This window comes from Somniosus microcephalus, chromosome 27 (genome assembly GCF_052327205.1).
Source record: "Somniosus microcephalus isolate GS21.2 chromosome 27, FLI_Smic_1.0, whole genome shotgun sequence".
Classification (NCBI taxonomy): Eukaryota; Metazoa; Chordata; class Chondrichthyes; order Squaliformes; family Somniosidae; genus Somniosus; species Somniosus microcephalus.
Window position 1 is genome coordinate 28,260,102 of NC_141013.1, and position 21,069 is coordinate 28,281,170.

The following is a 21,069-nucleotide window of genomic DNA, read 5'->3' on the forward strand; positions in this document are numbered from 1 at the left end:
GCAGGCGCAACTAACGAATGTGAAAAGTGTTCTTACACGCCTTTGCGCCGGCGCATAAAGGTGGAGCGGCGGCCGGCCGCGTTCCCGGCGGCCGCCTGCCCGCACCTCCCTTCCCGGACTCCTGCATCACCCCCCCCCCCCGCGGCCCTGATGAGTGTGTGCTGCGAGCCCAGCACTTCCCCGAGGTGCCGGGCTCAGATGTCGGGGGAATCCGCCGGACAGTTGTCGGCTGCAGGCAGCTCCTCCTTAACAGAAGGAGGAGGCCTGCAGTTCCCCAGCCTGCCGCACCGCATCGGGTGCCGCAGCGGGGGATTAGCGCTGGGAAACCCAATTCAACGCCTGTTTTCAGGCGCTAAAACCCTCCTTTAGCGCCCGCCGCCCTCTGGGGCCGGCGCAACCGAATTTTCGTCGGGCGCTGCCGCATTAACGCTGGCGCAAAATTTCTGGCGCTACAACCCTGGCGAGCCCACAACCCAATTTCTAGGCCGAGGTGTGGGGCGGCCATTTTTGTTGTTGGCCGCCTGCCAGCACCTGCCTGCGCTCCCGTCCACGGCCTCCGGAACCCCCCCCCCCCCCCGTGGAGTGCCGGCTGCGCGCCAAGAGCCCGGCACTTCTCTTGGGTGCCGGGCTCTTTTGCCTGCACTCCCGATCCCCGGGGGCCCAGCTGGGCCCCAGATCACGCTGCACAAGGCCCCTCCCCTTTAAGAAGGAGAGAAAAGACTGCAGTACTGCAGCGTGACATGCCGCAGCGTGTGGCGCTGTGGCACGTAGCGCCACGATATTCACTCGCAGTGCCCCAAGAGGGAGGCGGGGCGCCTCCAGTAGCACCCCGCTTCCCTTTGGGGTGCAACCGACCAATTTCCAGCGCGGGGGTGCTAATTTTTCCAGGACGCTACTTTTAGCGCCTCGGCGAAGTTAGCGCCTCAAACGGGGCTATACTGAATTTCTCCCGCTAGGTTTCTAACTATGGTAGCGGAGAATCACACCCGTATGTACAACTGATTTTTATACTTGGCATCCTTGGCCATCTATGCTAAAGCAACGTTCCCTTTAAGCTACGCAGCACTCTGCAGGTCCTGCGCAGCCGGTGAGCCGGCTTTTAAATAGAAAGAAAGGCGCATGCGTGGAATTCTGAATGGCCTGCGCAACCCGTTAAAGGGGCCATGCGGGCCAAAAAAAATTAGAAGGAACATTGTGCCAAAGCCTCTTTTTTCTGAAAGATGTACTCACTTTCAAATGGTCTGAGAGCTTAATGTGTGCAATTGATTGGACCCAAGTTATTTTGGAAAACTACTATTGATTTAAAGCCACGTTTGACTAGTTGTTTCTGCTGTCCTAACCCAGCAAAGCAGATGCAGAGCATACTTGCTGGATGAAAATATTTGACACCTAAGATGTGCTACATGACGAGAATGCGGCTCAAGGTGTGTTAACGCCACCACTGACATCTGAAATAAACCTGGGTCGAAGCAAGTTAATGCCGGTGTGATCGTTACACAACAGGCATAGTTACAGGCGGGTTTAGGGTCCTCTGAGTTTGTTAGAGGTCTAACACCCAATGGCCATTTGATTATTAAACATAAAAACTGACTGTAAAAGCTTTTATAGATATGTGAAGAGACAAAGATTGGTGAAGTCAAGCGTAGGTCCCTTGCAGTCAGAATCAGGGAAATTTATAATGGGGAACAAAGAAATGGCAGACCAATTAAGTACATATTTTGGTTCTGTCTTCACAAAGGAGGACACAAATAACCTCCCAAAGATGTCGGGGAACATAGGGTTTGATGAAAGGGAGGAACTGAAAGAAATCAGTATTTGTAGGGAAATGGTGTTAGGGAAATTGATGGGATTGAAGGCGGATAAATCCCCAGGGCCTGATAATCTACATCCAAGGGTACTTAAGGAAGTGGCCCTAGAAATAGTAGATGCATTGCTGATCATCTTCCAACATTCGATGGAATCTGGAACAGTATCCATGGATTGGAGGGTAGCTAATGTTACCCCACTATTCAAAAAGGGTGGTAGAGAGAAAACGGGGAATTACAGACCTGACATCGGTAGTGGGGAAAATGCTAGAGTCCATTATAAAAGATGTAATAGCGGAGCACTTGGAAAACAGTGACAGGATTGGACAAAGTCAACATGGATTTACAAAAGGTAAATCGTTTTTGACTAATCCACTGGAATTTTTTGAGGATGTAACTGGTAAAATAGATAAGGGAGAACCAGTGGATGTGGTGTATTTGGACTTTCAGAAGGCTTTTGATAAGGTCCCGCATAAGAGATTAGCGTGTAAAATTAAGGCACATGGGATTGGGGGCAAGGTATTGACTTGGATAGAGAACTGGTTGGCAGACAGAAAGCAAAGAGTTGGAATAAACGGGTCTTTTTCCGAGTGGCAGGCAGGCAGTGACTAGTGGGGTACCGCAGGGATCGGTCCTTGGACCCCAGCTATTCACAATATATATTAATGATCTAGACGAGGGAACTAGATGTAATATCTCCAAATTTGCAGACGACACAAAGCTGGGTGGGCATGTGTGCTGTGAGGAGGATGCCGGGAAACTCCAGGATGATTTAGACAGGTTGGGTGATTGGGCAAAAACATGGCAGATGCAATATAACGTGGATAAATGTGAGGTTATCCACTTTGGTGGCAAAAACAGGAAGGCAGATTATTATCTGCATGGCAATAGATTGGGAGAAGGAGAAGTGCAACGAGACCTGGGTGTCCTTGTGCACCAGTCGCTGAAGGTAAGCATGCAGGTGCAGCAGGCGGTTAAGAAGTCAAATGGTATGTTGGCCTTCGTAGCGAGAGGGTTTGAGTACAGGAACAAAGATGTCTTGCTGCAGTTGTACAGGGCCTTGGTGAGACCACATCTGGAGTATTGTGTGCAGTTTTGGTCGCCTTATCTGAGGAAGGATGTTCTTGCCATGGAAGGAGTTCAGCGAAGATTCACTAGGCTGATACCTGGGATGGCAGGAATGACGTATGAGGAGAGATTGGGACGATTGGGCTTGTACTCGCTGGAATTTAGAAGAATGAGAGGGGATCTCATTGAAACTTATAAAATTCTGACCGGACTGGACAGACTAGATGCAGGAAGGATGTTCCCGATGGTCAGGGAGTCCAGAACCAGGGGTCACAGTCTAAGGATAAGGGGTAGGCAATTTAGGACAGAAATGAGGGGGAATTTCTTCACCCAGAGAGTGGTGAACCTGTGGAATTCTCTACCACAGAAGGCAGTAGAAGCCAATTCATTAAATATATTCAAGAAGGAGTTGGATATATTTCTTAAGGCTAAAGAGATCCAGGGGTATGGGGAGAAAGCAGGGACCGGGTACTGAATTTGGATGATCAGCCATGATCGCATTGAATGGCGGAGCAGGCTCGAGGGGCCGAATGGCCTACTCCTGCTCCTATCTTTTATGTTTCTATATATGTCCCAATGACTGGCAGTCCTTCCTGGATAGTTACCCAAGGAAACTGTCTATCTTGAGAAGAAGATTTGATGTCTTCCATTTGGCAATGTGTGATTATTAAAGAAATAACAGCCATATTGTAAGGAACTAATCATGAAGGTTGGTACTTTTCTAGGTATGTGACAGATGGTGCAAGTTCTATAATTAGAATATCTGCAAACTGAAATTTGGCAGATCAGCAAAGTTTAGAGAATGGCATTTGGAATCTAACATGTATATATTTTGATTGCTTAATGTGATTATTCAGTAATATCTGAGCAATACCACCTCTATTCTGTAATGCTGACCTTTGTGAATACTCTGCCAGTCCCATTCAGTGAAAATCTTTAGGTTCTGCAAATCTAAATTTAACAAGTTGAGTATTGAATCTCGAGTCAGTAACAGGCTTGATTTTAAAAATTACTTCATACCAGACGTGCATAGTGTAAATTGACTGATGCTAGTCAAGAACACATTTCATCATCATGAATATAAAGTAATGGGAATAGGGTCTGAGTGTACGGAAACAAGGTTGGTGTATACAAATTCCTGTTTACACTTGTACCCAATTGTTCAGTAGAGCTCACCTAAGTACTAGTGAGGTAGTCAAAGTCTGTAGCATACAACAAAGCAGAACTCTGAGTTTAGCATGCATTTAAGCAGCTGTGTAGGACTTGATAACACTTCACTGCAATAAAAGCAAGTGGCACAACTGAAAGTTCATTCCAATATCACTCCAGATCTGCATTTACTTTTACTCTGAAGATTGAGCTTCTGTAACATTACAACTTAACTGTCAGCACTTTTTATGCTCTAATAAAACTGGAATTAAATTTACAATGTAAAGAGGACTTAAGTCATTCTTGATTGGGTTTGTCCTTATCTAGTTAATTTTTCACATTGACCTACCATTACAAGATAACATTGATACACAATAAACCGATCATTATACTGTAGTTAATATACTGATACTACAACACTCAACAGAATTTGCTTTACTCAAATGACAGTTTCAACTTTTTGACCGATAAGACCAAACCTTGTATTGATTGCAAAGCCAGTAACATGTAAGCTGAGCAGAACTTCTGAACATCCAGCAAGCATTTAGACTATGTCATACTATTAAGCTCCTGGTACACAATAACCTGCCAGCTAACTGTGCCTGTTATATGCTGTGTGAAGTGGGACAGCAGGTGCAGATTAAGGACGAATCCTGGAACTGAGACCCCAGTGAGGCCCTGATGGATCATCAGCTGTTGTTTTTACCTTTTTCTAGTGAACGAGGAGGCAGCTTTTGAAAGAGCTCAGTGTGTCAGCAGGGATGTCAGTTCCACATTCTTGGCATGCCTTTTGTTGTTGCCAGTGCTGTGTGGAAATAGAACCCTTCTTGAGTTTTCTAGAAACCAGTCTCATGGTTTCAAAGGGGAAGAAAGTTGAGTAATGTTTAGATTTCTTCATACACTGAAGGATGTATAATTACTGCATTATATAATCTCCCTGTTAAAATACGGAAATGGTTGAAAAGTAACTTTCTATACATCAAAAATATACACAAACCTAGAGATTTGTTGACACCATGCCTGTTTTACAGGCGTAAAACAGACACCTAAGCATCCAATATGGCGGGTGGTGTGAGCACGCATATTCCTAGCCAGAAGTGAGCTGACCGCCATATTGATACCGGCTCTAGTATAAGTGTTCCGGGTCCGTTCCCGAAACAGGCATCAGGCCCTTCGCAGATGACATTAGGAGGCCTAACGCTTGTTTGAGGCCCCCTTCCCAAAATTGGGCTGCCTTGAACACAGCCAGCACTGGGGCCTGCTGTGTTCAGGATAGCCAGGAGCCGCCTCTGAATGGCAGATTGGCCCCCTTAGCTCGTTGTGGTATGCTGATGAGGCCTGAAGCCCAGTTTCAGGTGAGCCTTGGGCTTCTGGCTCCTAGTGTGCTGCCTATTTCAGGCCCAAAAACGGGCTGAAACGTTCCATAGTTTATAAAGCTGAAATTCTAGTGAGTATTTATTTTGTCAAAATTAGTAAAATTGTATTTTTATTTACAAAATGTGTGTTGCTCTTTTAGCTATGGCTTGATTACTACAGACCCTGAACAAAGTTAGTAGAACCAGGGAGCCTTGTTAACACAATCAGAATTACTCCAATTTTATATTGATGGAGATTTTGGCATTGAAGTAACCAGATTAGATTCTGCTGCATTCATATTTTTAAGTCCCAGATTTTTTCTAACGTGGATTTTCCTTGCTGCTGTTTTCAAAGGAGAGTGGGACTGTTGCATCACAGCGCAGATTCCAATTAAAGCCAGTCATATCGGCATACTTCAAAGCACGGTGTCGAGAGAGAAGGCAGTGAGCAAAAACCTGAGAAGGGAACTATTGGGATTGTTTGAAGAGAGCATGCAATGGGATTGATTTAAGCAATTTGCTTTCTTGTAGAATTGTATAGTTTTGGTAATCTTTACAACGAAAGTATCAAACTTCTCAGTCCCCCCCCCTCCACCCCCCCCCCTCCAAACCACCCACGCCAGTATCCCTGCGGCATGTACCACCTGTAGTTTGGCAAACTGCACCAATTCTGCCCTGATCTGGCCACTGAGAGGTGTCAGTTGTTGCCTATAGAAGACGCTGCCTGATTTTTCTTGACTGAGAAATTGGCTAAGTTTGTTGCCGATCTCACTCATGTGAGAGTTCCACAATAATGCCCTGTATAAGCTGCCTTTAGCTGTGCCTCCCTATGGAGAATTACTTCAGGTTAGTTCGATGCCTGGATCAGGAGCTCACTATGTAAGGGTTTGCAGGCAAAACTCTCATCTGACTAATTTGTTGCACAGACTGTGCATCAGAAACAAACATGGGTTAGCAGATTGTATCCACATAATTATTTGTGTAAAGGTTTTATTGCAAGTTATTTTAAATTTGCAACGCTGGTTAACAATTGTAAAGGATTTTTTTTTAGAGGGCATGAAAAGTGTCAACACGAGATGTTCACAATTTATATTGCCACCAAGCAAAGAACCCAGATAATGTAATAAAATGGACTTTATAACTGCAGTTATTGTTTAGAGTCCCCCGGTTTGAATCTTTTCTGCCAGCTTAATGTGCAGTAGCATTGATAGGAATCAAGGGACGTTTGCAGCCCAGATGGTTCGCCAGGTTGGAACTGAACGTGCGGCAAATGACTTGGAAAGGGAGACAAACTTAATTCTACGAATGTAGAATTGCTGAGACATTTATGGTTGAGAGGATTTGTCAAAGCTTGAATTTCTATTCCAGCCAATATTTATTCTTCAGTTCACCCAAAAAAGTTACAATGTGGAGTTAATTAGTTGACAGTGCAAAATTTTGAAAAATCAAGCACCCTCTCAGAGTACACTCACTCACACATCACCTATGTTTTCAAGTGTGTGATTTGGGGATGTCATTTGCCAGTGAATAGGATTTTACTTGTTTAATGTGGTTACTGAATATATGTTATCTCCGTTTTTAAACCAAGTCAACTGCAGGTAAGCAAAGGGAAGTCTAAGAATATTTTTCCTAGTCAGAGTAAGTTTCTAGGTAGCAGATTTTCATCATCTGTTTCTAGTGTCACACTTTTAAATTTCCTAGCCTTAAATTCATAGGAAAGTTGTAGTTTGTATACGTGTGTTCCAGGAATTTCATGACATGCAACTCAAGGAGATTACACGTGGATTGTAGCTCTACTGGTAAGCACTGTCACTCATTTTATAAAACTATTTATAATGTGAATATAGCATTTGTAAATGCCACGTTCTAATTCGATAAACAATGTACTTTCAGACCCTCTGATGGGAACAAGTCACATCCAATGGAGGAAACCCACACAAGGTATTCCTTATGTGACTCGGTTTAAACCTGTCATCCACCTCCACATGCCATTCATGGCAGTAGACTGTCTTCCACGATGGTCTAGGAGCGAGGCCGTGTTTTGTTTTGAGTTAGGGTACCATCTTACTAAAAACTGAAAATTGCAGGGCGAATAACGCACGTTTTTAAACAATATTTTCAAAACAGAAATCACAAGCAGAGGAAATGTCTCTCTTTTTAAAAAAAAAAAGCTCTAATTACAAAATGTACAGCTCTGTTATCTGTCACCACTTTCCTAACAAAGAATAAGAAACTGACCGTAACATTGACAAGTGTAATTTTCTCCCCTGCCGCCCATTTCACCACTTAGTTTTAGGTCATCTCACCCTCACACACCTGAGAGGTGACCTAATCCCAGGCCTGTGCTCCTGTCACTCAATAACCAGCTGGGAGGAGATTTGCAAGTTTTCCTCTGACTTTATCGGTTTTACTTCTCGCTATTATTTTCATTATTAATTAAAAATTATTCATTTTATTTGACCAGGCGGCAGTTAAATTATAAAACATGAAAGTATAAAAACTCTCTCTTCTTTCTATCGTCATTGACTGGAAACCAGTTGCCTGCAAAATGTCATCTGCCATTCACACATGGGAGCCTCCTGTCCTTGTTCGCCAGGATTCATGTGATTACCAGGTGCCGATTGGCACTCTCCTGCTCTTGACCTTTGCTGATATTGTACTGCTGATATCTTAACAGCAGCTGATTTGTGAGTAATGATCATCTCTTGGCACAGGCCTGGTTCACTCCCTGGCTCCCAGCCCTTGTCTGCCTTTTGACCTCCAGCCCTGGCCTACTTCCTGGCTTCCAGCCCCGTCGTAGTGCCTGCCTTCTGGCCATGGCCTCAGTACATCTCTCAGCCTCTGGCCCACTTCCAGCGGGTAGCATCCGTCTCCATGCCAGCCTCAGCTGTCTCCTGATCTTGGACTCTCTTCAGTTCAGTTTTTCCCCTGCCTTCATTCCAGGCCACAAAATTAAACCAGTCAAAAAAAAATGTCACTAACCTTAGTAAAAACTTGCCCATGATTTTCCAGTGGACACTGCTCAGGACTGGACTCCCAAAACGTAGGCTCATGTAAAAACATGCTAGCTTTTGAAATCGGGTACATCTTTTATTTTTGACCTCGTTCAATGAATAATTCCCACAAGATAATTAGCCGCACTAGTTGCAGGTAATTTTCAGTTAGAACTTTGTAATCATTGCAACTTCAAGTCCCCCCTTTTGCCAACTGAGTTTTGCTTTGGCATTCAGGGAGGTTGTTGTATGATTAAAGGCCACAGCCTGCACCAGGGTTGACTCATTGTCGGGTTATCATCAGCCAGCTTAGTCAATTTCTAGGATACATCGGAAAAGCATCTAATTAAAAATCAAACCGGTTACTTCAGCTCTTGATAATTGATTAATAATCAACGCCATATGTGCAACGTTAAGAGCACTTTTTATGCATCATACCTTGAAGATGACATTGTGTTGGAGCGGATTCAGAGAGCATTGACTGGGATAAGTCAACAATTAAACTTCATCTGTGACTGCAGACCGAGAGGACATGGTTACAAACTTGACAAGTCTGAAGCGAGGCTGGCGATTCGAAGAAACTTTGTTTTCTAATAAAGTAGCAGATTTGTGAAAGAGACTCCCTTCTAAAGCAATTAATGTTCGAGCAGTTGATTCCTGGGTGAATGGTTAAGAATAGGATTAATGTTATAAGGAGTGGGACAGATAGATATAGATGATCAAACAGTGTATGGAGCATCCGAAATAACAACAGAAAATGCTGGAAAAACTCCGCAGGCCAGGCAACATCCGTGGAGAGAGAAATAGAGTCAACGTTTCAGGTCGAAACCCTTCGTCAGGACCCTGTAATGTATGAAGCATTATAGTTCATCTGTTGTTAATTGTCAAATACCACTGGTCACAATTGAATTATATAGATATAATGGTGTCCAAACATTTTAACTTGGTGGCGTACCATTCCACCCTGTAGGTTATATGCAAGCACAGTTGTTATATAGTTTGGAGGGGATAGAAGATACAGTTTGTGCGGTAGGTAGTGCGTAGATTGGAGAAAATGCTTGATTTGAGACCAGTTCATTGGGACTGTGCACTCTTGGGAGGGGAGTTATTCCCTGTGTCCTGGCCAATATTTATCACTCAATCAACATCATTAAAACAGATTATCTGCAATTAGATAGGACCCTGGTGAGACCACACCTGGAGTATTGTGTGCAATTTTGGTCTCCTTGCCTAAGGAAGGATATACTTGCCATAGAGGGAGTGCAACAAAGGTTCACCAGGCTGATTCCTGGGATGGGGGGGGAATTGTCCTATGCGGAGGCCTATATTCTCTGGAGTTTAGAAGAATGAGAGGTGGGGCTGGACTTTCATTAAGCTGTCGGGAAGGAGGCGGGACTACAACTTTCGGGTTTTAGTCCCGCCTCCATCGATGTCCGGCCAATCGATGCGATTTTCCCTTGATTGACCTTGTTGAGCCCGCCCAGCGGGCTCAGCAGGCCAATTAAGGACCACCCAGCAACAGGTGACGTCACAGACTGAAATTTCATCTGTCAAGTTTTGACAGATGAAATATCAGTGTTTCACAGCTGTTTGAAGCTGTTAAACACTTGACAGTCTGACTTCTAACCTGAGTCCTTCTACGCAGACTCAGAACTGTCACCGGCACTGAAAGTTGAAGGCTGTCACTTTTGACAGATCGCAGCTATTCAGTTTTCAGTTCCGGCTGAGTGATGGACTCCCGACGCCTAGAGGAAGAAAGGCTGTTAAGGCAAGTACAGGTAAGTAGAACTTCTTTACACACTTTAGACACACCAAACACACTTACCTTTGCACTCATGCACCCATCACTCACCTGAGCACCGACATCGCGACCCCTCCAAGTCCTTCAACCCGACGGCCCGCCTGCTCTAACCTGGCGTGGTTTGGAGCCGTCGGGAATCCCACACGAAACCCCTCAAAATAGGGATTAGGCTAAAAACAACAGGCAGTTAATTGGCACTAGTCCCTTCCCGCCTCGGGTCGGCGGGTCCCAGTGCGGGGCGGGTACCCGCCTCCCTTGAAACTTACGTGGAGGCGGGTTTTGGGCGGGATGGTGTCGGGACCCCAGAATTCAGGATTTTTGCTCCCTGCACGCCTGAAAGCCCGCCTCACAGCACACTCAAACTCTGACCCATGATCTCATTGAAATATACAAAAATCTTACACGTCTTGACAGGGTAGATGCAGAGAGGATGTTTCCCCTGGCTGGGGAGTCTAGAACCAGGGGTCACAGTCTCAGAATAAGGGGTCAGCCATTTAGGGCTGAGATGAGGAGAAATTTCTTCACTCAGAGGGTGGTGAATCTTTGGAATTCTCTATCCCAGAGGGCTGTGGAGGCTCAGTCGTTGAGTATATTCAAGACAGAGATCGATAGATTTTTAGATATTAAAGGAATCAAGGGATATGAGGATAGTGCAGGAAAGTGGAGATGAGGTAGAAGATCAGCCATGATCTTATTGAATGGCGGAGCAGGCTTGAGGGGCCGAATGGCCTACTCCTGCTCCTATTTCTTATGTTCTATGGTCATTATAACATTGCTGTTTGTGGGAGTTTGCTGTACGCAAATTGGCTGCTGCGTTTCCTACATTACAACAGTGACTACACTTCAAAGAAAAAGTACTTAATTGGCTGTAATGCACTTTGGGACGTCCAGTGGTCGTGAAAGGTGCTACGTAAATGCAAGTCTTTTTTTCTTTTTACTCCTTCAACTGCTTGATGGGTTGCCACTCTGCTTTGGATTATTGGGATTAGTGTGCAGTGTATCCTGAAAATTGGTAGCCAATTAATTCCCCATGATTTATTGAAAGGTGAATAAAGTCCTTGACTGCTGTGTGAAAGGAAAGGTGACTTCCCACATTGTTAATGCTGTACAATTGCAAACCTGTTTAATGAGGCAATCAGGTTCCTGGAGACATTGTTCTGTAATAATTGTTTGAAGCGGCAACAACAACAACTTGCATTGATATAGTGCCTTTTAATGTAGAAAAACATAGCAGGGTGCTTCATGGGGACAGAATCAGAAACATGGAGGCCAAGCCCGAGAAGGAGATATGGGAGGGGGAAGGCGCGGGGGTGGGGGGTGGTGTGGGGGTGAAGAAAAGCTTGGTTAAAGAGATGGATTTTAAGGAAGGTCTTTAAGGAGGAGAGGTTTATGGAGAGCAATCCAGAATGTGGGACATAGGTGGCTGAAGGCACAGCGCCAGTGGTGGGGCAAAGGATGATGCACAAGTGGCCAGAGTAAGAGGAATGCAGAGCTTGTTGGGGGAGAGAGGTTCAAAGGGTGAGAGGAAGTTACCGAGATGGGGAGGGGGGTGAGGCCAAGAAGTGGAGCAGACAATTCTGCTGCAGGAGACAGCAGGGATGGTGAAGCAGCTTTGTTGGCCAGATTGGGTTAGACTGAAACCCAGGCGTTATCACTCCACTTGAGATTGAGGTTATTTAACTCCCTGAGGAGATTCAAAAACAATTGGAAAAGTACTTGATGTTGGTAATCATAGATTGTTTGCTTGAAGGACCTGGCTTAATCAGCAGGATGATCTCTCCCTGGTCCCATGCTTTATTTGTTTCTTATGGTGAATTAAAATTACCATTGTGTTCAAAAACAGAGACTAGGGGAAATTATTTTGTAAGGACCTTGACTTTCTTTTCATTTTTTAATATAATAAGGCAGGAAAGAAATATTGGATTTAACATTTCCAATAGTGTTGCTGTTTACTGCAGCAGCTCGGTTGTCCACTTTAAGGCCGGTCACGTGCACAAACAGGATTCTAACCAGACGGGTGGAACTTTACTTTCTATCTTTCAGCTAGTCCTGCATCTCCTGGGAAAGGCAAACCAGAGAAGCTCTGGGTGGTTTAGCACAATAAGTTCCAAACGGGAAATTCTTTTTTTTTTCTCCCCCTTGACAGAATGGGCAAAAACCTCTGCAAACATAGCTAACCATGTCTTGGAGTTGGGTGACATTTTCTGAGCAGAAAAGGATTACTGTATTTAAAATAATTCCCCCCCCCCCAAAATGTAAACAAGGAGGAAAAGACCTTCTCACATCCAATCCCCGCAAAAGAAGTTTTCAAATTGAAAGAGGATAAGAAAACATGCCGTTCGTCACAAGTTTATTTAATTTTTCGACACTTCTGGAATTTGTTCCTCCCATGTGTAGTTCACCAAAAGATCACTAGATGGCACGAACGTGTACCATACTGATTTGAAATGACTATATCGGTAGAACAATAGACCTGTGCGTGAGTGTGTGCTCATTTTTAACATCTGTGAAATGAAAAGTGAGGATAATTTTATGATGAAAAGTTGTATTTGTATTGAACAAACTACCGATGAACTTATTTACATGTTGCATTGAAAATGAAAATATGCAATACGGTTTTTAAAAAAAATAAATAAATGGGAGTAGGGTAAAAATTTGTACAGTGCCCTCGATGGTGCACGTAATGTTGCCGGTTTTACTGATCAATAGCGTATATGAATAACCATTTGCCTTCCAGATGTTGATGACCTGAGGTCTATGAACAGTTAGAAAAAAAAATTAAATTCTCGATTGAAACCATATTGTAGTGTTAATTATAATGGGTAATTTCTCCAGGCATAAACATCTTTTAATCAGTCGGTGTAGAATGAGGTGCTTTTTTTCCCTCTTTAGTGTGCAGTTTTGTAGAAGTAGAAGATCAGCATCTGCTCTAAGGTTTCAGCTTTCATGCTTCACTCTGTGATGCAGATGGGGTTTACTGTTAAGTAGGCCTGTATTATATTCACTTTTTGTTATCCTCATGGGCTCCACATGGGCTCAGCAGGATGCAAAAGAGGAGCAAAGTCAAAATAATAAACCTTTGTTGCAGCTGTTTCCAGCTGATTAACCCCAAGAGTTCATCTATACCAGCCAGTCTTGGTCTCTCTCAGATGTTAAGCCTGAGCCCCCTCTTGCCTTTCATGTTCAATTTTCATGTTAAACTTTTTGTAGCACAAGTTTAGCGCAAAAATCCTAGCACAGAGCAGCTGAAACGCGCTGATTCCGTTGCATTATTTCCACCAAAATCTACCTGAGCAGGTAGTCCGGCAGTGGTGGAAATGATATCCGCTCCTGTGTGACCGTTGGAGCTGAAACAGTAATTCAACACACGTCATGATGTAGCAATATGATGCACGTGGAAACTGCCCTATATTCACAGGAAGAAAATGGCAGCTAATTGACTTAACGTAAATTCTGCCTGTTGCCCATGTCGAGTGGTCCAGTTTCATGTGCTTAGACAGTTAATTATTTAATGCAGCTTACGTAGATAAATTGAATTGTAATTAGAAGGTACTCACACTGTCTTTTTGAAATCTCTGCTGTGTTATCCCAATCACACCTTTATTAGGGTGACAGAGAAAGAATTCTAGATCACAAGATAATTACCGTTGAGGGAGGCCATTCAGCCCATCTTAGTACTAAGCTTTTTGCCTGCACCAGTCCACCTGGATGCCTATTCCGAGGACTAATCACTCTACATGAAGAAGAGATTCCTGATATTGGTCCTAAAATGCCCTTTAACTAGTTTAAGCCTGTGTTTCCCTCATCCGACTCCCACAGTTGGATTTAAAGTAGTATTTCGGATTAACCTTTTCCATACCATTTGCTTTCTTATGTACCGTGATAAGATCACACCTCAAACACCCCCTTTCCAGATTGAAAAGTGCAATTCTCTCTGGACTTTTTTCATAACACAGACCCCTGACACTAGGGATCAATTTTGTGGCTCTTCTCTGCATTGTCTCCAGAAATTGAATGTCTCCCTTGTTTCTCAGCAACCAGAAGTGGCAACAGTGCTCAAGGTGTGGTCTGAGCAGAGCGCTGCAGTTTGGCCATGACTCCCTCTGACTTGTACTGTTTGTCAACATTCTAATGGCCCGTAATTTCTGATCGGAGGCTTCCTGCGTGCGGAGGCCTCCTATTGGGAAAAAAATCTACGCCCTTACCTGAGGGCTCCCGAAGTCCGACCATTTCCACTCCTGGGCCTTTCTACAGTCGAAATGCGCAGGGCCCAGGTATCCCAGGGGCGCAGAAATGACCCACTTTAGAGCAAGCGTCCCTAGGATCACGTGGGCCAGGCCAGCCAATGAAAGAAGGGAATCCCCCTTCATACTTCTGACAGGTAGACCCGTCAAAAGTATGAATGGGGATCACTGAAAAAAGACACTAAAACATTAAAAAAAAATTAAATCACGTTTTTAAAATGAATTAAAATTAAATTAAATATTTTTTTAAAAAATTAATTTTTTGAAAAAAATAATTAAAGTTTTTTACAGGGTTAAAAATAAACTTTTTCAAAAAGTATTTTTAAATTATAAATGAGTGGGAAATTTTTTTAAAAACTTTTTAAAACTCTTATGCCTGCTTTTACCAGGCGTAAGATTTTTTAAGTGATTTCAGCGGGCGGAGGTTCTGCAGAAAGCGGAACTCCCCCCCCCGCAGAGGATTCTTGACAGATCGGAAATGCCGGTTTTCAGCGCACGTGCTTCGCATGCCTGAAACCGGCATTTCCGATGTCCCTACAGGGGTGTACACAGCTCGTACACACCCGTAAGCATCGGAAAATACAGGCCATTGACTTTGTTGACTGTTGCTCGACATTGGCTGAACATGTTGAGCATCAAGTCTACCAAGACTCTCTCTTTCAACTTCATCCTTAGCTACTTCAACACCATTCATGGCGTTAGTGTGTCGCCTATTTTCCCTTCCTGGTTGAAATATTTTATATTTGATCTGCTGCTGTTTCAGCCCACTTATATTTTGTTTAACTAACTCATCCTGTAATTTCTAGGCTGACTCGTTTGATTTCACTGCCCCTCCTAGTTTGGTATCCTCTGCAAATTTGACTAATTTGCATGGAGTTGCTGAATGTAAACTAGAAACAGTGCTGGTCCCAACACTGACATGACTTCTGTAATCAAAGGATATCACGATTTGGATTACTGAAGAATTGCAATAGAATCTTAATGTTTCTGTTCTTAAAAGGAACAGTCAATGTACTGAGACTAGTTTCATTATTTTACTCACACCAGCGGAGCACAGCACTCCCATAATTGTAGTTATTTGCCAAAGTGTTATTAAGCAATCATGTTGTCTTGTTCAGAATGCCTGACCTAGCACTGTTTAATTGTTGGGCAGCTGGTTGCCTGCTGCGGTCAAACAGTTCTTTGCAACAGGTGCAGTATAGCTGAGGATGAACATCGTGAGGTAACTTTCTGACCTCACGCTCTCGGAGCGAAGCCCCTCCCATCGGAAGGATATTGGAGATTTGGGCGCATGATTGTCTGACCATTTAAAATCTCCGATTTGCACCTTGCCACGCCAGAAGAGCAGAATTATAAAATTACATCCAGAAAGATATGTCTATATTTAAGGAATTAAACTGTAGCATCTGAAATTTGCCACATTGTTTGTTTTTAAAATAAAAACATTAAGTCGAGAAAGAAGGGGAATTATTGCTAATTTTAAAGAAAAACTTTCCCTGCAAGGGAACCTTCTAATTAACTTCAGGGGTGACACTTTTTAGAAAAATATATAGGTTTAAAACACGCAGTCTGACCTCTCATTGATCCTTGGACACAGTTTCTGGGAGCTCAGCCATTATCTGTGAGATGTTTGGCAGCCTGCTGCAATCAGGAAATATACCTATTTGATTTACTTTGTTCACTGGCTGCACTTTAGAGGAATGACCCAATTCAGCAGTCCATTTGAAGCCATCAGATACAGGAGACTGTGTGGAAGGTTAGCAATGTAAAGTTACAGTCATGGACCTTGCTTCAGGTCCAGTTGTATCGTTAGCTCTAGCCGAGAAAATGCAATATTTTGACGGAGTGTCTATTGACACCACCATGTCAGCCGTTGAGTTAGAGACGGGCTGGGACTTACGGCAGGACGTGCAGCAAGACCATGGCCTAAAAATTCGGTTGCTTTGCGCCTCCTCTTAGCGCCCAAAGAGGGTGCTAACAGGGCGCAAAGCAACTGGCGCCTGGGCGCGGTGCTGCCAACGCCTCACGCGAAACTCAGTGGGAGGTTAGCGGCAGCAGTATCCGTTAGTGCCTGACAGCGCTGCGCCGCCGGTGATGACGTCCTCGCCGTGCGCAGAGCCCCGCTCGCACCCTGGCCATGATCTTCGGTAGTGCCCCCTGACTTACCGCTGGACGCTATGTCCGACGGAGTCAGGGGGGGCCTACCTGTGGCCGGGGCGGCACAAATTGAAGGGAAGGTGCCGGGTGGCCATTATTGTTGCTGGCCGCCTGCCAGCACCTGCCCCCATTGCCGTCCCCGGTCTCCTGAGCAGCCCCTCCACCCCCCCCCCCCCCGCGGAGTGCCGGCTGCGCTCCGTGAGCCTGGCACTTCTCTTGAGTGCCGGGCTCTTTTGCCGGCACTCCGATCCCTGGTGGCCCAGCTGAGCCCTGGGTTGCGCTGCGCTAGGCCCCTCCCCTTTAATAAGGGGAGGAGGGCCTGCAGTACCGCGGCACGACGTGCTGCAATATTCACTCACTGCACCCCAAGAGGGAGGTGGGGCGCTTCCAGTAGCGCCCCACCTCCCTCTTGGGGCACTACCGGTGAATTTCGGCTGCGGGGGTACTGATTTTTTCGGGGTGCTAAAAGTAGCACCCCAGCGAAATTAACGCCCCAAAGGGGGCGTGACCCAAGTTCTGCCCCCATGTCTTTTGCAGCAAACAAAGTCTATTTTCAGTCTATTTAAGAAGAGACTGCAGCAATGCCTCCCGATTAAAAGCAGCAAAATGAAGTGAGTGGAGGATAGTTACACAATACAAATTATGTGCATAAAATCAATCGCAGCAGTGCAGTCTCCAGGCTTGATTCTCGGGGGAATTAGCCGGTGATCACCATTCTGGCTGGGAATAGTGGTGTCACTATATGTACCCAGCAACCCAGTTAGTATGTGAGTTCAAGCCAGTCTGACCAAACATAACCAGGAGGTGCCACTTTCTTGGTGACCCTTAATTAAATTAGGCCAGAAACGGAGTCACAAATGTAATAAAACTAATGTAAGAATGTATCTGCTAATAATTTTTAAAAAAAATCAATTTCAGGGAATGGTTTTGTGAACTCTCGTGCTTCGCCCGGTCTGCTGTGCTCCACAGGGGGGAATGGGCTGGGCAAAGTAATGCCCACAAAGTCTCCGCCCCCTCCTGGTGGAAATATTGGAATGAACAGTCGCAAGCCAGACCTTCGTGTGGTAATTCCGCCAACCAGCAAGGGCATGATGCCACCTCTGGTGAGTCCATTCTAACATGTTGCAATGAGGATTATTATATCAATGCAAGCATCAGTGGATGCAGAACTCTGTGTTATTCTGCTACTTTGGAAATTATAAGCAGCGTGCCTCACAGAAAATAGTGGTTGCACTGTATCCATGGTTACGCTGCTTGCAGGAATGATTGTGTGAAGCTAAAAATTACCTGCCATAGCAAATTCGGAATGTTAACAAAGCAAATACATTGTCAACACCCTCCGATAACTGTGATAAAACACCAGCTTACAATTATATAGCATCTTTCACACAACAAAATGCCACAAAGCAACTCTTGGGGAGAGTGGCTATACCAGGCAGGAAGTAGGGAAGCATGTTCAAAGATAAAGGCTTATGAAGATAGATAGTTAAGAAGAGAAGGGAGCTGAGGGGACAGGGTGGTGAAGCTGCTGCCAATAATGGTGAAGCTGGGCAGTAGCGCAAATGCACAACAAAGCAGAAATGTTATGCCGGGATGTACAGGTGAAGCAGGTTGCACAGGTAGCCTGGAAAAAAGCCTTTCGAGGAACAATGAGGATAATAACTAGGATTTTGAAATAATTCCAGTAGGGGGCAAGGAGCCAGTGTAGATTAGCAACAACAGGAGTGATAGGTGTATGAGGTTTCCTGAAAGACAAGATGCAGGTCTCGGAGTTGGAGTTAGCTTAAGGTGGAGCTGGGGACACCAGTGAGGAGAATGTTAGAGTAATTGAGTTTCAGTGGCACTGGGGGTGAGGTAAGGGCATGGACAGGGTGATGTTCCGGAGGTGGAAGTAAGCAGTCTTGGCAATGTATTGGGTGTGCGGTTGAATGGAACACAAAAGCACACCTGCAGACTCATTCTAAGCAAGCTGTTGGGGAGGGACGTGGAATTGGTGCCTGAGGCAGAACGCGGGAGCCAAACAACAGCCTTCCATCTTGATGAAGTTGAGCTAATGCAGGTTCTGGCTCCGAGCTAGCACGGTGACCACCTTGGAATCAAGGGTGAAACAGAAAGGTAGAGTTGGTGTCATTGACATACTTGTGGAGGCTGTTTGAAAATGATGTCACTGAGGGAACATAGGAACAGGAGGAGGCCATTGAGCCCCTCGATCAATGAGATCATGGCTGATCTGTGACCTGACTCTCTCTACCCACCTTTGGCCCATATCCCTTCATACCTTTGGTTAACAAAATCCTATCAGTCTCAGATTTAAAATTAACAACTGATCTAGCATCAATTGCTGTTTGCGGAAGAGAGTCCCAAACTTCTACCACCCTTTGTGTATAGAAGTGTTTCCTAATTTCACTCCTGAAATGTCTACCTCCTAAATTTTAGACTATGCCCCCTAGTCCTAGAATCCCCAAACAGCGGAAATAGTTTCTCTCTATCTACCCTATCTGTTCCCCTTAATATCTTGAAAACTTCGATCAGATCACCCCTTAACCTTCTAAATTCTAGGAAATACAACCCTAATTTGTGTAATTTCTCCTAGTAACATAACCCTTGAAGTCTGGGTATCATTCCGTAAACCTACGCTGCACTCCCTCCGAGGCCAATATATCCTTCCTAAGGTGTGGTGCCCAGAATGGCTCACAGTGCTCCAGGGTTTTGTACAGCTGCAGCATAACTTCTACCCCCTTGTATTCTAGCTCTCGAGATATAAAGGTCAGCATTCCATTAGACTTTTAATTATTTTCTGTACCTGTTCATGACACTTTAATGATCTATGTACCTGGACCCCCCCAGTCTCTTTGGACTTCCACTGTTTTTAGCTTTTCACCATTTAGGAAGTACTGTTCTATCCTTTTTTGGTCCAAAGTGGATGACCTCACATTTGCCTGCATTGAAATCCATTTGCCACAGTTTTGCCCATTCACTTAATCTGTCAATATCCCTTTGTAATTTTATGCTTCCACCTACACTGCCTACAACGCCGCCTATCTTTGTGTCATCAGCAAATTTGGATATATGACTTTCTATGCCATCCTCTAAGTCGTTAATAAATACGGTGAATAGTTGAGGCCCCAACACAGATCCCTGCGGGACACCTCTAGTCACATCCTGCCCATTAGAGTACCTGCCCATTATCCCTACTGCCGGGCTCCTGCCCTTCAGCCAATTTCTTAACCAGGTCAACAGAAGTTCGTGGGCTTCTACCTTAGATAACAATCTCTTATGTGGGACTTTATCAAATGCCTTCTGGAAGTCCATATAAATAACATCCATAGACATTCCCCTGTCCACTACTTCAGTCACCTCTTCAAAAAATTCTATCAGGTTTGTCAGGCATGACCTACCTTTCACAAATCCATGCTGGCTCTCTCTGATCAACTGAAAATTTTCAAGGTGTTCACTGACCCTATCCTTAATTATAGACTCCAGCAATTTCCCGACAACAGATGTTAATTTAACTGGGTCTATAATTCCCTGGTTTTCCCCTCTCGCCATTCTTAAATAGCGGCGTGATATGCGCAATTTTCCAATCAAAAGGAACGGTTCCTGAATCGAGAGAACTTTAGAAGATTATAGTTAGGGCATAATGTGCTCACCTACTTCCTTTAAAACCTTGGGATGGAAACCATTTGGTCCTGGAGATTTGTCACTCTTTAGTGCCATTGTTTTCTTCATTACCGTTACTTTACTTGTGTTAATTATTGAGTCCCTGTCCCTCATTTAATATTAGTTTCCTTGGGATTTCTGGCATGCTATCCTCTTCCTCTACTGTAAATACTGCCGTAAAATAATTGTTCTCTGCCATTTCCTTATTATCATTGACAATATCACCGCTTTCTTTTTAAGGGGCCAACATTGCGCCTGACTACCCTCTGTTTCCTAATACAATTGTAAAAATTCTTTGTACTGATTTTGATATCCCTTGCAAGTTTCTTTTCATACTCCCTTTTTGTAGCTCTTACTATCTGTATTGTGACCCTTTGCTGTTCTTTGTATCTTTCCCATTCGCCAGGATCTGGGCTATTTTTTGCATTTTTGTATGTTTTTTCCTTTAGTTTTATGCTGTCCCTTTACCTCTTTAGTCGTCCAGGGCTGTTTATTTTGGGCAAGTAGTGCTCTTACCCCTCAGGGGTATAAACTGGCTCTGTATCACATTCAATTCTTTTTTAAACATCTCCCACTGACCTCCTGTCGTTTTACCCATTAACAGATTTGCCCAGTTTACTGTGAGCAGTCTCTGTCTCATCCCGTTGAAGTCGGCCTTACCCAAATCTAGAATCTTAGTAACTGTTTCATGTTTCTCCCTTTCAAATGCAACATTGAACTCGATCATGTTATGATCGCTATTGGATAAATGTTCACGCACAATTAGGCTTTATACTAAATCTGGCTCATTACTCATTACTAAATCTAATATGGCTTGCCCCCTTGTTGCCTCCAGGA

The 21,069-nt window shown here is 44.3% G+C and overlaps 1 protein-coding gene across 8 annotated transcripts in view; it reads left to right on the forward strand.

Moving 5' to 3' along the window:
* Positions 1 to 21,069, forward strand: part of mef2aa (myocyte enhancer factor 2aa) — a 225,562-nt gene that overhangs the window by 190,552 nt on the left and 13,941 nt on the right. For all 8 annotated transcript variants that reach the window (XM_085968809.1, XM_085968808.1, XM_085968807.1 and 5 more), the window contains one exon: positions 17,491 to 17,675. In XM_085968809.1, the coding sequence (XP_085824935.1) occupies positions 17,491 to 17,675 (185 nt within the window). The remainder of the gene's footprint in view (positions 1 to 17,490; positions 17,676 to 21,069) is intronic.